This window comes from Vipera ursinii (genome assembly GCF_947247035.1).
Source record: "Vipera ursinii genome assembly, chromosome: 4".
NCBI classification, from domain to species: Eukaryota; Metazoa; Chordata; class Lepidosauria; order Squamata; family Viperidae; genus Vipera; species Vipera ursinii.
The window spans coordinates 25873997-25890682 of record NC_139514.1 but is presented as its reverse complement, the minus strand read 5'-3'; the positions used below and the strand labels follow the sequence as shown (position 1 = coordinate 25890682).

Below are 16686 nucleotides of genomic sequence, written 5' to 3'. Positions count from 1 at the left end.
GGGATATGATAATGTAGAAGGCCTTCTCTGTGGGTGCGCCTGCCCTTTGGAACCAACTTCCTATGGAACTTAGGACTGCCCCCAACCTCCGTTCATCTCGCCGGGACCTAAAAACTTGGCTCTTTTGAGCTGTCTGGCCTAGACTGAGGGGTTTTTAATTGGGTTTTAAAGTTTTAACTTTTGGGCTTAAATTTAATTAATTGTTTTAAATTTATTTTAACTTTTGTATTGTATGGTTTTAATTGCCCTGTAAACCGCCCTGAGTCCTATGGGAATAGGGAGATATATAAGTCAAATAAATAAATAAATAAATAATCAATTATACACGATGGCTTGGATTCAAACTTATAATTAAAATAGAACCATATAATCACTGAGTCCTTGGATTGGTTCATTTTATTGATCTTGACTTAACACTGGAGTCAATGTAATTTGTACAATTACAAAATCTTTAAAAAGTCTGATGTAAAAAAATTAACTTAAATGACATTTTACAAAAAGTTTTTTAAAAAAACTGCATGTTCAGAAAGAGTTCAAAAATTACAAATATACAAAATGATGTTTTAAAATAGTCTTATATAAACTATGGATGTTCCTTAGTACAAATAAGTCATTGAAATGCAACAATAATATAAATAAATATAAATAAATGCCTCAATGAATCCTGGCAGTAATATACTGAAATACACTAAATATTCAACCATGTGTACAAAATGTACATAACATTAATACAAACCTGGAACACATTATTTATAATGTAATATAAAATTATCAATTACATTGCCTGGCAGACAAATCTAACCAGAGTAATGGGACTGTGAGCCAAATGGTGCTACAGTCCCCCAGTTAGTAAAATAAACTCAGATGTGGCTTCCTGAACAAGAAGTTACTGGAGTGGCTCAAAGTTCTTGTTTAAAACTTCCATAGAAAGTAACTATTGTTTTCTTCAATGAATGTCATAAAATAATAACTTTATGCAAGGTTAATTTGCATAAAATAAAAAGCAGCTTGTTTATCAGTTTATCTTTCTCAAAAACATCAATATAACTTCCAAAACGAATCAATGGAAGTTTGTAATTGAGGGGAGAAGCTGCACAAAGCTCATAAAAACAATTTAAAACATCAATTTCAAATAAAACCAAAGGGAAAAAAAAACAAAAGGGCAATACAGAAAATGAAACTAACTACAACAGTTACAGAAATTCAGTAGACTCCATTATAATAGTATTTACTTCTGCTATGAAATTTGCTGTTACATTGGTGTTCCTGAAAACTGTTGTTGTCTTTGTTCCAATGCTTGTTGACTTAGTAGTTGTTGTCGTTTTTGCAGAAATTGTACAACTTCAGGACTTCTCAGAAGTGACTACATAGAAACAAAAATGTAAGTCTCCCCATTCTAACCCTGAAACGGCATAAAATACTGTACATGCAGAGTCGCCACATAGCCACATTAGACATATTGTATTCAGTGGGACAGACCAATTAAATAAATAAATACTTTACCTGTTAATTTAGATTTCTCATTTTAATTTTTTTTGCCTTTATATATTAGATCCCATATAGTTACAGATTTAAGGGCTCCCGGGACACACTTTGATCTGCAGTAGCTTTACTTTGCAGAATTCTATTCAAGAGTTAACTATTCCTTATCTCTTCCAAGGTGGAAACAGTAACTTAAGACCCACAAAAACTCTTGGGGCCTCTTTAGAAGCATAATCTCTACTGCCATTCCAATTTCCATCTTCTTCCATTTCCATGCTGGGGGAGGGGTTACAGAATGGCAGAAACAGATTATGAATAAACTTCCCAAGCCAGATTTTCACTGGTGCAAATCCTGTTCACACCAATGTCCTTGTTTTTGTTTGGTGGGAGAGAGGGGGAGAAAAGCAAGATCCTTCCTAACTCCATTGTACCAACTGAGAGGACTATAAAAATAAATGGGCAACAATCACAAGTCATGCATTGCTACTGCAGAAAAAAGAGTCATCGGGTTAGGAGATGACTGAGTCATTCAAGTTTGTAAATGGCAAGAAGCACCTCAGATGCTGTTATCTGCCCCGCTAGAAGTTTCACCTTTTCCAATTTGAACAGAACACTTCCAGAACATATTGGCTTTTTTATTGACTGGCAGTAGTTAAGAATATATAATTCAGCAATGTCTGGAAACCTGTAACTTTCACCAGCAACAACCTGCCTAGTCAACAGTAAGTAGAAGGAAGGCTAAAAGTTACAGTGCAACAACCTCCTGAAACTCAGTGTTTCTCAATGTTGGGCTAACAACATATCACAAATACGTGTCTTTTTAAAAAGCTCTTATGAAAGAAATGTAGCAGAACAGTTTTATCCCATTTTACTAGTATACCGGTACTCATCTCATAAAGCAGCTTTTCAGAAATTAATCATGGCACTTACCAGCCTTTTCTGATTTAGCACCTGTTCCAAAAGTGTAGGTTTTGCAGGCCGATCTCCAATATTACCTGTTCTTTGCTTTGATACAGAAACGGACGTTTCAGTGCAATCCTTACCATGTACACAAACACAAAAAAGAGGAAAAGTAAATTCTATTTGTTCCATCAGAAAAACATCTACATTACTTTGGAGGTAGTCTATAAGTGAACCACATATTATTTGACTACAGTATTTCATTTCTCTCAATAGTAAAACATATTTTGAAAATAGAGCCTAATGATAAATCTGTAAGTTTTCTTTATCAAGCAAGTAATGTACTTAACACAGAATAGTGGGTATATGGTGTAACTTTAGTTACAGACCAAATTTCAGACTTTTAAAATAAATATTAGAAACTAATTGTTAAATCTCTAGTAAAGATAAGTATCAAAGAATTCCGAGTCTACTTTCCACAGAAGATATTTCTCTCATACTTTAATCATGTGAAATCTATTTTAATTTTAAAGTCAGAAATATTTGAGATATTAGAAACATTTTAAAGGTAAGAATCCCACCAAATTATTTTTGTAAATAACTTCTGTTCTAGCAGTGAGGTTGTAATTGCACTGACCTAGACATAATCCATTAAGAAACTTGATAGAAATTTGTTTTAAAAAAATTGTATATTGATATCCCTGGCCTATAACTTCACAGGTTGATGAAAGTTTCACCAAGTTTTCAAAAATCAGCCAGCAGCTTCATTTAACAATAAACATTTGGAATACAGCATCCAGTTTTGGTCACCACAATGTAAAAAAGATGTTGAGACTCTAGAAAGAGTACAGAGAAGAGCAACAAAGATGATTAGAGGACTGCAGGCTAAAACATATAAATAACAGTTGCTGGAATTGGGTATGTCTAGTTTAATGAAGAGAAGGACTCTAGGTAATATGACAGCAGTCTTCCAATATCTCAGGGGTTGCCACAAGGAAGAGGGAGTCAAGCTATTCTCCAAACTTCCAAAGCGCCCAAAGGCAGGACAAGAAGCAATAGATGGAAACTAATCAAAGAGAGAAGCAACCTAGAACTAAGGAGAAATTTCCTGACAGTTAGAACAATTAATCAGTGAAGGCAGTGGAACAACCGCTGTGAATGCTCGAACACTGGAAGTTTTTAAGAAGAGACTGGACAGCCATTTGTCTGAAATAGTATAGAGTTTCCTGCCTGAGCAGGAGTTTGGACTAGATGACCTCCAAGGTACCTTCCTATTATTATTATTATTATTATTATTATTATTATTATTATTATTATTATTATTATTATTATTATTATTATTATTATTATTAATTTGAAAGCAATCAGAAAGTACAGGTTTCAGCCAGAACTGTTTCCTTGTTCATTCAGATGAGTACTACATGTTTCATCACAGGAAACAGAATAATCAGTTGCAAGCTGCCCAGAGTAGCCCCCACTGCAAAATGGGCAGCAATAAATTTAACAAATTAATAATAACATACTAGTAAGCCTGGTTATAAATAAATACCAGAAAAAGTTATGTGAGTTTTGGATAGAATAATTAAAGCAGCCATTTTTGTTGAAACCTATTCTAGGCCAGTGGAACCAAAGTGGATTTGCATTATGTACCCAGATAGCAGCATCAACAACACAATTAATAAACCTAGTGGACTAGTTTGGACTCAAGATAGTAAAGAAGTAAATGATACTGTAACAACAGCCTACAGGCTGCCATTTAGAAAAGCGTATGTGCAAGTTTTAGAATAGACTAGAGGAGGGGTAGGCGACCTCGGCTCTTTTAAGACTCATGGACTTCATGCTGACTCAGGAATTCTGGGAGCTGAAGTCCATGAGTCATAAAAGAGCCGAGCTAGCCTACCCCTGGACTAGAGGATGTCCTTCAAGGAACTTTGGTCTGTCACTACAGTGTATGTGCAAGTTTTAGAATAGACTAGAGGAGGGGTAGGCGAGCTCGGCTCTTTTATGACTCATGGACTTCAACTCCCAGAATTCCTGAGTCAGCATAGCTGACTCAGGAATTCTGGGAGTTGAAGTCCATGAGTCATAAAAGAGCCGAGCTCGCCTACCCCTGGACTAGAGGATGTCCTTCAAGGAACTTTGGTCTGTCACTACAGTGTTGCGTGGGCAAGACATAGTAGAGAGATACGAAAGAATGAATTGCTCTTGCTGTAAACTGCTTTCCGAAATCATGCCTCCAAATACGGAGCTATCCTTTACCGAACGAACCAGACTGGATCACTTGGGTCATAAGAGCCTTGGTGGAGCAATGGGCTAATGCCTCCTTAAGTAACACCAGCTGCCTGCAATTAGTGCAGGTTCGAGTCCCACCAGGCTCAAGGTTGACTCAGCCTTCCATCCTTCCGAGGTAGGTCAAATGAGGACCCAGATTGTTGGGGGCAATTAAGCTGACTTTGTAATAATGCCGCTTGGGGTGTGTGTGAAAGCCCTAATAAGCAGGCATATACATAGAATGAAGGCTATTGCTAAGCACATTTGATTTGTGCTTAGATTGTAAGCCGCCCTGAGTCTTCGGAGAAGGGCGGGATATAAATGGAATTAAAATAAAATAAATAAATAAATAAATAACCCGGCAAGCCACTTATTGCCGTGCCAGCTCCATGTAGTTTAAACTAAACTCAAGTACCGTAAGAAGAATGCGGCCCGTCGCTATGACCGCTCCTTCCCCCTTACCTCGATGCGCCCACCGCTCCCCGAAAGCGCAGCTCCAGACGCCGCCGCCGCCGCCGCCGCCGCCGCCACCACAGCGGTAGCCGAGCAGGGGGCGTTGCCGCCGTTCCCTGCGCCGCCGCCTCCGCCTCCTCCGAGGGCCTGGTCGCTCTTCTTCCGCTTGTACTTATCCTTGTACATCTTGTTCCGGTGCCTCTTGCACATCCAAGGTTTGCGCTGCTTGGCCACTTGGGTGGTGGTCTCGTTGCAACCCTCGTACGTGCAGCTTTTGCACCCGCCGCCGCCGCCGCCGCCTCCCGACTGGGCGCCGCTCTCCTCGTCGTCGTCCAGGTCCTCCAGGCCGCCGGCAGGACTACACGCCCCGTCCGCGCCCGTGGCCCCGGCGCCGGCTTCGCTATCCCCTTCGGCGTCGCCCGCAGGCCCCAGCTCGTAGAAGAGCATGAGGCCGCCTTGGGCGGAGGGCGCCTTGGCGACAGCCTGGGCGGGCTGCACCACCTGAGGCTGCAGCATGGCGCCCACCGCCTCTCCGTCCCCGCCGCAGGGCTGCATCACCAGCAAAGTGAGCGACTGCGGCGGGGAGGGAGAAGGGGAGGAAGAGGAGAAAGCGGCAGAGCTGCCGCTGGTATTTCCGGCAGCCTCCGTCCTGCCCGAACCTTTCGCAGCCAGGCCGCCAAGGCCACGGCTGCCACAGCAACGGCAAAACTCCAGACGCGAGCCGTGACAGCTCGCCAGCTAGTACGCAGGCGCGAGAGTGGGCGTACGTCACCTCCGCTTCTCTTCGCCGGAAACCGGGGGGGGCGGGGCGGCGCAAGCTCAAAAGTTCGCGGGGGAATAGGAGCGCGTCTGGTTGTCGCGTTGGTGACTTGATTGACTCCGCTAGGCACGTCAGGCGCTCCCGCATTACTGTATGGCAGGGATCTTCAAACTTGGTCCTTTTATGACTTGTGGACTTCAACTCCCAGAATTCCTCAGCCAGGCACGCTGATGAAATCATTCAGACTGATGAAATCTTCCCCATTTTTAGGATTTATTGGAAAAGAAAGATTATGGGAAAATGAGATGGTTAAAAGATGCTTCATAATATTTTACCTTGTGCGTTAGCTCATTTTGTTTAGTGAAGGAAAACAATACATACTACTGACTTCATTGACTGAATTTCTCTTTTTTCTGTTTGGATTTTCCATCTGTTTAAGAACAAGTTGTAAATTTTTATAAATTTAATATCCAAATGTTTAATTTGTGGTGAAATTGTTTCTTCAGGACTTACTTTATTGTGAAATTTTATCTTCAATTGAGGAAAGTGTGTGTGTGTATAATTTGACTATGGTAACATCACATGCACATATGGGCCTTTTCATCACACCTAGGAATCCATACAAAGGATTGTCAGGGTCCCATAGCTTTCCTAGGTCTGTGAAAGATGCAATCACAAACCATATTTTTATAGTTTTTATAGTTCTAGGTGCATAATGATTTTTTTAAAAAAAACATTGAAATTTAGAAAGTTGTGAATCAGTCCTACTCAATCCGGCCAAACCTATAAGATAAGATAACCTTTTTTGTCATTTTGTTCCGTGGGCACAATGATACACATCAAAAATGAAACTTAGTTGCCCGCTCTCAAAGTGAAACACAAAGTGAAACACATACATAACAAACATGAAAAGCTCTGGTAATGAAACTCAAGGAACACAGTAAAAAATGATTAAGATTAATCTGTTGACAAGAAGGATAGCAACCAGCCTTAGAATTGACAATGAACACATTGATGTGATAGATAGATTCTGCTTTTTAGGATTGACTATCCATAATAAAAGAACTAACAACCAAGAATATACCAGAGGTTAGCACTTTAGAATAGCAACGAAAGCCATGGAAAGGATATTGAGATGCCATGATGTGTCTATGCTTACAAAGATCAGAATCAGTCAGAAAATGGGTTTTCCTGTAGTGCTCGATGAAAGCAAAATTTGGTTTTTGAAAGAAGATATAGTATTGATGCTTTTAAACTGTGGTGTAATAGATAACTCCCGAGAATATGGCTAGCCAAGAAAACAAACAAATGGTTATATTAATCCAGAATTCTCACTCAAAATTCTCTCAAATGGCCAGACTCAAATTATCATAATTTGGATATATTATATTAAAATCCTGTTCCCTTCTGAAGGCCGTAATGCTGGAAAAAAGAGAGAAGAATATGACCAGCAGGATGGTGAGTGTACTTAATCACAGCAGTGATGAGTCCATTAATGGAAGACCTGGAAGGTTTAATTGTAATTGGGGTTTTTAGTTCAAGGTTAGTGTAATCATTTTAATTGTTTTTAATTTTTGTAACTTGTTGTATTGTTTTTAAAAAACCTTGTGAACTGCCCTGAGTCCTATGGGAGAAGGGCGGTATATAAGTCTAATAAAATAAATAAATAAATAAAAAATTAGAGAAAGATGTTCCTGGAGAAATTTGTCTAATGATTTGCTAAAAGTCTAGACTGGCTTTACAGTCCATAACAGTCAAAGAGAAGATCAGACAGCACACCTGTGGTTAGAAACTCCAGTTATGATTATGTTCTGCTCTGGGATGTTTATTCTCAAAATTATGTTTTGTGATTATGTCCTTATATGAAAGGAATTCTGGAATGCAGCTGCCACCAACAGAGGATGTTCTTATGAATATTTCAATGATTGCTAATCTATGGTGGTAGATCATGACCATTCGCTTAGCTTTTCTTTTGGGTACCTCAGAATGATATGATTATGCTGAGATTATTTGTAATATCATGGAAAATTAAAATTGTGCCTTAAATATTCATCTCACTCACAAGTGATAGCCTCTCATTTCATAGGCAAGGAAGTCCTTCTAAGCAAATGAAATACAGTACTTATCCCTTGGACGACTTGTTTTCTTCCAAAATCCTTTGCTAGGTAAAACATTTCATTATCAAAATCTGTCTGTTTCACTGCCATTGAACATCCCAAGATTCTGAACTAATGTCACCGTTGAATCAAGTCAAATTAGTTGCAGATTGGACACAGATCAATAGAGACTTAAAATATTAGCTCAGGTTTTGTTTTTGTTTTTATTATTCTAGCAATTCAGATATAAATGGATATACTAAAGGTGGCATGTGGCAAATTACCATCTAGATATGGGGAGAAGAAAGCAGCAACATTTAATTTTTAAATAGAAGCACTTGTTCTCATTTGAGTTTAAGATCAGTGCTTTTTTACTACATGGGAAAAGATATACATATCCCTTCAGTAAATCTATAATTCTTGTTTTAATCATGAAAACCTGTGGTTACATGTGGAGCTGGGCTTGAAGACATTTTATAGGTCTGAAATAGTTGAGAATACTTGTAGCTCAGGTTGGAGAAGAAACCACTGCCAACATTTTATAGGTATCAAATACTGTTTATTAAATTGCTATCAGAAAGCCTATTAGGTTTACAAAAAAACAAAACAAAATTAGATCTTTGTGTATGTATATGCATGCATGCACTCTTGGAATTGGCCAAGAAATAAACCTATCAAATCTTTTTTAAAAGCTATTGTTAATAGCTGAATTCTAGGGCATTACCTGACGCTTATGATGGAAGGAGCTGTAGGACACCAGTGTCAGCCAGTCGGGCTGTGTTGTTGTTGTTATTATTGTTGCTGTTGAAGAGATAGAACAAGCATTCTTGGGCTTCTCAAAGCAGAAGTGTTATGGTGTTTATTGTCCTATGGTCAGTGTTAAGTATGATTCAGCTGCCAACCTAGTCAGCATCTTTCTATGAACTGAAGAAGCACACGTATTATTTAGGCAACAAAATATTTACACCATTCTGGGATTCCTTTCTAAAGCTCTCTTTTCTGTGTTAGTGGTGATAGTTTGCCAGTATATTGATATTGTGGGGTTAAAATGAAGGGCAATCCCTAGAAAAACTACCTTGAGCTCTGGGAGGAAACTCAAATATAACTTGAGCAAACATATTAAGATGTCTTTTTAACATTATTTATGTTAAATAATGAACTTCCATAGGGGTCCCTTATTGCCTCTTTCATACTGTACATCTGTTATTGGGATATATAATATTATCAATACCCTGACATAAGATTGTCTTGAATAAGAATATAATTAAATGAAAACAATATAAAAGGAAAGAGAAGTGGTTGGCCAGCAGCAAAGTGGGTGGATTCAGTTACAGTGGTGCTGGATGACATCAAAGACCAGATTAGGGAGAGATTGTCATGGAGAGAATCTACAGGATTTGGTCAGAATAATTTTTTTGATAGCCCTAGTGACATTTTTTTTTAGATTTGTAGGAGAGCAACTGTTATTTCCGCTTCACTAAATATAAATGAGAGGCAATGCATGAGGGAAATCATGACATTTGTAAATAGAGATGAAAACGTTTGTATCTACTGGAGATTTTGATAGAATTTCATTTGCCATATGTTGCTTCTCTGGCAGGATTTGGGGGAGCCGACTAATCTTGCAGCAATTGAAAATTAAAAAAAATTACATTGATTATAGAGATTCACTGAAAAGAAGCAGAGCATACCCTTAGGGCAGCAGGAGTATGAAAATAAAACCACTTTCCAAACAACTGCTGAGAATTAGTTTGATACAGACACCAGGCTAGAAACCAGGAAACTGTGAGTTCTAGTCAGTGCTTTTTTTTGTAAAAGAAAAAGGTGCCGGAACTCACACATGTCATACAACCTGCCTTGCCTACCCTACAAGGTTCCATCCAAAAAAGGTGCCGGAACTCCGTTCTGAGCGTTCTACGACAAAAAAAGCCCTGGTTCTAGTCCTGTCTTAAGTAAATCCCTAGCTAGATCACGATCTATCACTGAGTGTTGTATCTTATGATTTATGATGATTGTATTTTATGATTATGACCATGATTTATCACTTGTTGCTTGTATGTACGCTGAGAGCTTATGCGCTGGAGACAATTTTCTTGTGTGACCAATCATGCTTGCCCAATAAAGAATTCTATTGTATCAGATGACTTTGGCCCTTTCAGTCTCTCTTATAGCCATAAAAAGGCAGTGGTAAACCACTTCTGAAAATCTTGCTAAGAAAGCTGTAGAGCAGGGATCTTCAAACTCGGCCCTTTTATGACTCGTGGACTTCAACTCCCAGCATTCCTCAGCCAGGCATGCTGGCTGAGCAATGCTGGGAGTTGAAGTCCACAAGTCATAAAAGGGCCAAGTTTGAAGACCCCTGCTGTAGAGGCTAATTTAAGCATTCCATCAAGAGTCAACTCTGACTCAAAGGCACCAACACACAAAAACCTTTGCTAGAATACAAGTAGCTTCTGAAAAGCCTCCCAAATGCAGAACTAACAGCATTTGGATTATAATAATGGTAGCACCTTTAGTCAGGGCAAGACACTTGTTCAGTGTGGTATAAACTCAGGATTTAATTATTTCATTTATTTATTTAAGATTGTCATCATATACTGAAAGGGCTTCAAAATATTAAGCCAGAACAACAAAATTCTTTGGGTTGGGTCAAGACTAGACATTACTACCGGCACTATCTTCTTCAAAGTGCTATCAGTTAACTAGATCTGCCACTCTGCTTGTCATTACTGCCTATTTGCCTCTTCTCTAATCCACACAAAGAGTGTTTTAGAGCAGGGGTCCCCAGCCCTCGGTTGGGGACTGGGACCGGGCTACGGCATGCCAGAAACCGGTCTGCGCAAACAAGCAAAGCCCCAGCTACAGGATGCAGGCAGTACATGAAACCAACGCGCCCTCTGGTCTGCAGAAAAACTTATCTCCACGGAATCGGTCCCTGGTGCTCAAATGGTTGGGGACCTCTGTTTTAGAGAAATGAGAAAGATGAAATTTGTTGGACTTTGAGAAAGCCCATTTCAAGGAATTCAAAGAAAAATCAGAGAGGATGCCCCATTTAGAAATGCAAAGGAAGAAAATAGTTCAAGAGAAAGGGCAAATTGGGGACAGTGAAATGATATAAGCATAATCTCAAACTGTTCCAGTGAAAATGACAGTTAAAGAAACAAGTGGAGCTGCATCGGCAGTTCTCTGAGGAGTTAGTTGAGCCTAAAGGAAAATATTTGCAGACAGAGAGCTATATAACCAAGGTCAAGGCACACAAAGTCATACAAAGTGAAAGAAAATAGTAGAAAAATGTTAAAAATTAATGTGTTCACTCTTGCCCAAATGACAGGATAGAACCACCAGAGAACAAATCTATACTAAAATTTAGGAATACATTCCAACTAAGTAGTAAAACTTTTCAGCACCAGAAGGGTTTTTTTTTAATAGCTCTGGTTTCACATTTGTCATGATACAGCATAATGCCTTATGCAGAGAATGGCTGCAGTTGACCTTCAAGGTATTTTATAATTTTAAAATTAAAATTGGTTAAACCAGGTTAACCTATGTGCTTTGTCCCTGTCTGTGGACACTGGACTCAAAAGTAAAAAGATAGTGTAGGTAATATAAGTGGAAGGACAATTAACCAAAGGACTTCTTGGTCTTTGGGGGATACTAATAGCAAGGCTTTTCTTATGGTCAATTATTTTATTTTCTAGGTTTATATACCTTTCCAATTGCTCCCATGTCAAATGCTTACATATCCCATCCTGATAGCAAGGTTAACAATGTACATAACAACATCCCTCAGTTAAAATTCCACTTCTTCACCAAGGACAACAGAATTCAGTTAAAAATAAATACCATAAACCTCAGAGGGGAATGTGTATAAGAGCTAGGATCATACAACTCTTAGGAGGACAAAGTTCCAAAGAAAGAGGGCACTGATTAAAAAGACTGACTTCTGAGATTTCTGCTAACAACATTCTATGATTTGACTGCAGGAACAATTTAAAGAAAGTTATCCTGAAGATACCTAGGTCTTGAGCCATGAAGATTTAAATGTTTGCAATTATTCTTCTGTTTTGTTTTCTTGCAAACAATTGAGCAACCATCTGCCGTTTTTGAATTTTTATCACAAGGAGTAGGGAACAAATTATAAGAAATTCAATCTTACTTTTAAATGCTGCCAGTATTGTCCTTTTCATTGTTTAACTCTCATATATATAATTTTCCTCCTCACAAGTGGTACTAGCTGTTTCATTTTTGACCAAGAAAGTATTTTCAGTTCATGAAATTGAAAACAAAAACAGTGGCATTCATTAACACATTGTTTATTTTAATACATAAAATTTCAGTTAGAATATTGAAGAGATTGGATTTAATACATTCATTTTTAATACATACGATCTCTAATGGAATATCCCAATGTCATTTGTACAGTGTTAGCTTATAGCAATATATGAAAGTAGGGTATAGATTAAAATATAAAAATAATTTTTAAAACTTTGAAGCATCTTCATTAGGATTTTCATCGTGATTGCAAGATTCCAAATGAATTTCTAAATTTACTTCTTTAATTTGTATGACTGACCATGTCATATAAATGACTGAATAACTAACAATTAAAATAGAATAAAAAGCAATAAAATAATTAGAGCCCTAAGCAACATAAATAGCATAAAGTAGCAGCAGAGAACAGTCATAACATCCCACACTCCAAATAACCACAAAATGGGCTCATCCGTACTATTAGAGCCCCAGGCTTGATGGCAAAATCAGATTTTTAATGCCTTGCAAAAGGCCAGCAGGGCTGGGTCAAGTCTGATCTCGGGGGGGGGGGGGGATTGATGTTCCAATTACTCCAATCTATGCTTAAAAGTCTCAGTATAAGAAATCGGCTTTGCTCTTTTTATTAGGTAGCTTTTCTGAATGTTCAGCAAAGTCTACTTCTCTGCAGGTTACATCTTGCTCACCGAAGCAACCTAACTCCTGCTCTGCTTGCTGAAGCAACAAAGAACAGTGATTTTCCTTTTTTTTTTAACGTGGCAGTCCTTCACATGAGGATATTTACAGGAACTTTCAGGCTTCTTTATTCTTATTTTCTCCAAGCAAATATACCCAGATGTTTCAATTGCTCCTCCAGGACTTCCTTACCATCCTTGTCACTCACCTTAGGATCATAAGGCATCCAATATAAACTTTAATTAAAGAAGAAGATGATGCAAACCTTGGCCTTATATACATATACATCAACACTGAGTGCAAGTACTTAAGTCATGGGAAGGGAGTGTTGTAATGTGGCTACTTTTGAACCCAACCAAGAACACCGATGCTTAAGAAATACTCTAGCTCAGCATTTCCAACCTGGGTGCCCTCCAGACCCATAATTCCCCAAGCCAGCATCATCTTTGCTGAGAATTCTGGAAATTGAAGTCCACATATTTGAGAAGTGGATTCAGACAGGAAAAAAACAGCAGTTTGTCCTCAAGTCCATTCAGGAAGGTAAAATTGTCCTTGGAGAAATAGTGCATTTATGTAGAATTAAGCCTTTTGTCTTGGCCTATTCCAAAGCACGTGCTCCGTGGCACCTTTTATATAACAAACAAAAAGGAAGTTTGAAGTTTCAACAAAGGTTGCTTTAATAAATTATAATTGCTCACAATTATTCATGAGTTTCAGCCTGCCCACTTCTGTTATTTCTTTTCTGATAAAAGTGCCTCAATTCAAAATTTGTTGGAAGTTGCATTTTTAATTATACATCAAATATTTATGTATTGGGGCCAGGCAGCTACATGGGAAGGTGGGGATTAAATAAGTCAAGATAGCAGCCACAATCATGTAATCAAAGCCCCCTTTTAATGTACATTATGTATTTGGCACAATCTACAGGTAGTCCCTTGACTTATGATCATTCACTTAGCAACTGTTTGAAGTTGCAGCAGCACTTAAAAAAGTGACTTATGACCAATCCTCTCACTTGGTCATCCAAGTAGCATCCCCACAGGCACATGATCAGAATTTGGAAACTTGGCAACTAGCAAACATTTGACAGTTGCAGCATCTCAGGATAGCTATTTACACCCTTCCCAGCCAGCTTCCCACAAGCAAAGTCAATGGGGGGAAGCTGGATACACTTAATGACCACATGTTTTACTTAAAACTGCAGTGATTCAATTAACAATTAACAAAAAGGTCATAAAATCAAGTGTGACTCTTGCATAGCAACAAATTCTGGTCCCAATTGTGGTCTAAGTCAAGGACTATCTGTACTGACATGGTTATAGCCATCATGATGACTTTTTTTAACAACTCTTCCTGCAGAGATGTCTTCCTGTCTGAGAAATTGTTGGAAATACCAGTTTCACAGTAGGTTAGCTTCCTTGCCCTTCCCTTTTTTCTTTCTTTTTTGAAAATAAAATTAAATAGGTCAGTGAGTGTTGATCATCACAGAACATATTGAAAAGGATATTATATTGGGATGCATAATTTAGAAAAGTATGTAATTCTACAAATCCAACAAATGCAGTAAGTCTGAAGTAATTAGTACATACATTAATTATAGTTGTTCCACTAAAATATAAAGATCAGGCAGTGTAGGGAAAATTACATGAACATGATTATTAACTAGATTTCTTTCTTTGTTTCACATTTACAGGAAAATTGTCTTATTTGTATAGCAGAATGGTCTTGCTATGGAATACAGTTAAACATCCTTGAGCTTTGAGATCAGTAAACAGAAGCAGGAAGCCAGATATTCCTACATACAATTTAAATAGTTGTATCTCCTTTAGAGCATAGAATGTGGTAGCACCTTGTAAAATTTGGGTAATCTTGAAATCCTAAGTAGCATTGAATCTGGTTAGTACTTTGATGGGAGACCACCAAAGATCTCAGAATTATAAAGATGGATTAGGAAGTTGGAAAAAAATCTTGGAACAAGTCAAAGGCAAATAGTTTTTCTAATGTTATTGAGAAAATAACACAGATGTCTCTTTATAATCACTAAGGAGCAGATTGATTTGAGAAGGAATGTACTTTTCATTATCTTCAGAAGCAGCTGGGAAAAACACTACAAAATTCCAAGGCAGAGCTCTATATGTGATCTTAAGTGGGAAAGTTCAGAAATCGTCTCTTCTCTGACTAACAGTTCAAATCTTGCATGCCTTAGTCTTCCAACCGCATTCATAATCTGGATTGAGAGACTATTCCATGCACAATAGATTTCCTTCCTTGGCTTCTCATGATGAAAGGTTTGAAAAAGCTGATCTCTGGGAAGAAATACTACAGACTTCTAAATTTGTAAAGGAACTCCCAGCATCACTGGTATATTCTGGATAGGAGGAGCTAGAGGAGATGATGTTTTTCAATCTCTGAAGTGCAATAATTAACAGCAAAAGAAGGAATGCCAAGAGGCTAAGGAAGATTGAAATGTAAACATAGACGTTTGACATGCGATTGGAAGGTAAATCCATGGATGTTGAGAGAGAGGTGGGGTATAGCTCCAAAAAAGTTCCATTTTCAATATTTGCTATTAATCCAGATGTGGAGTTGAGTTCTGACATTTTTAAAAAAATATTATTAATATGTGTGTTTGGCCACACAATGGAAAAGACTTAATAGTCAAAAAGAATTTTCTGTAAAACCTGTGGCATCTTGAGCCATTTTAGTAGTGATTAAATCCTTATAGCAGATTTTTAACAGCATGTTATGTCTTGGTGCTGTAAAGAGATAAAAATTGGAAACAATGAAGCAATAGCATTTAAATATTAATTTCTGCTGACAGTTTCATTCAATATTATATTGAAATTATATATATATATATATATATATATATATATATATATATATATATATATATATATATATATAAATTCTATTTCTTGTATATTAAAATGAAAAAACAGACATGGATATTTTGAATACATATTTTACATTTACAACCATGGAAATAATATAGTGCATAATAAAGACTAGGAATCTGAGCTGTGCATATTGCTGTGTATCTTGCAATTAACCCACGATAAATTAATTTCTATAATGCTATTATTAATACTGATTGGTAATTTTTTGTTAAATATAAATATAAAACTACAAATCAATTAGCACACTTCTTTGAATTTTCTGAGATATTTGAGGATTGCTTTTTTGATCAATCAAATGGTAATTCAATGCACAGGTTTATGATTTCTAACTCCATTTGGAAACTACATTATTTATTCTTCTTTCAAGCATGATTTTGCTCTTCAAATCTTTGTCTACAACTCTCAGCATCATATTAGAATGATAGAAATATCATCTCACGTTGAGAGATACTTAAAGGAAAAATAAACACATATAGAAACAGAGATACCCAATGACCACCATGATTAACAGGGCCTTATCAAATTAATATCACTCAGAAAATAGAAAACAACTTTGAATGTCTTTTGCTCTGGTATAACCCCAAGTAAGAACTGATTTTTTTTTCTTTCCAGAGTTGTATTCATGAAGATAATCTGCATGGAAATAGATGGCTGATCTATAAGAACTAAATGCAGTATAGAACTTTTTGCTTTTATGAAGAGGGTGTTTTAATCCTCTAAGTATAAACATTTTAATTTAAGCAAAGGTTTCATATGGTAATTGGTTTCTTGCTCCTAAAGCTGGTGAAATGTTGGCTTTCTTTGTGGTCTTTTATAGTTAGGTTTGGGTTGCATTTTTCGTAATGCTTTTCATTGTGTTTTTAATTACATTTCTCTTTGG

The 16686-nt window shown here is 37.4% G+C and overlaps 2 protein-coding genes across 2 annotated transcripts; both read right to left on the bottom strand.

Moving 5' to 3' along the window:
* Window positions 1–381: 381 nt before the first annotated feature.
* Window positions 382–5941, bottom strand: RFXAP (regulatory factor X associated protein). The gene is made up of 3 exons (XM_083362798.1): window positions 5116–5941; window positions 2413–2520; window positions 382–1363 (listed from the first exon to the last, which is right to left on the bottom strand). Exons 1-3 carry the CDS (start codon window positions 5659–5661, stop codon window positions 1253–1255), a joined length of 765 nt encoding a protein of 254 aa, XP_083218924.1. The 5' UTR covers window positions 5662–5941; the 3' UTR covers window positions 382–1252.
* A 9241-nt stretch (window positions 5942–15182) lies between these two features.
* SERTM1 (serine rich and transmembrane domain containing 1) lies at window positions 15183–15506 on the bottom strand (the record flags this gene model as incomplete). The annotated part of the gene is made up of 1 exon (XM_083361594.1): window positions 15183–15506. The coding sequence occupies one exon, from the start codon at window positions 15504–15506 to the stop codon at window positions 15183–15185; it is 324 nt and encodes a 107-aa protein (XP_083217720.1).
* Window positions 15507–16686: the final 1180 nt, after the last annotated feature.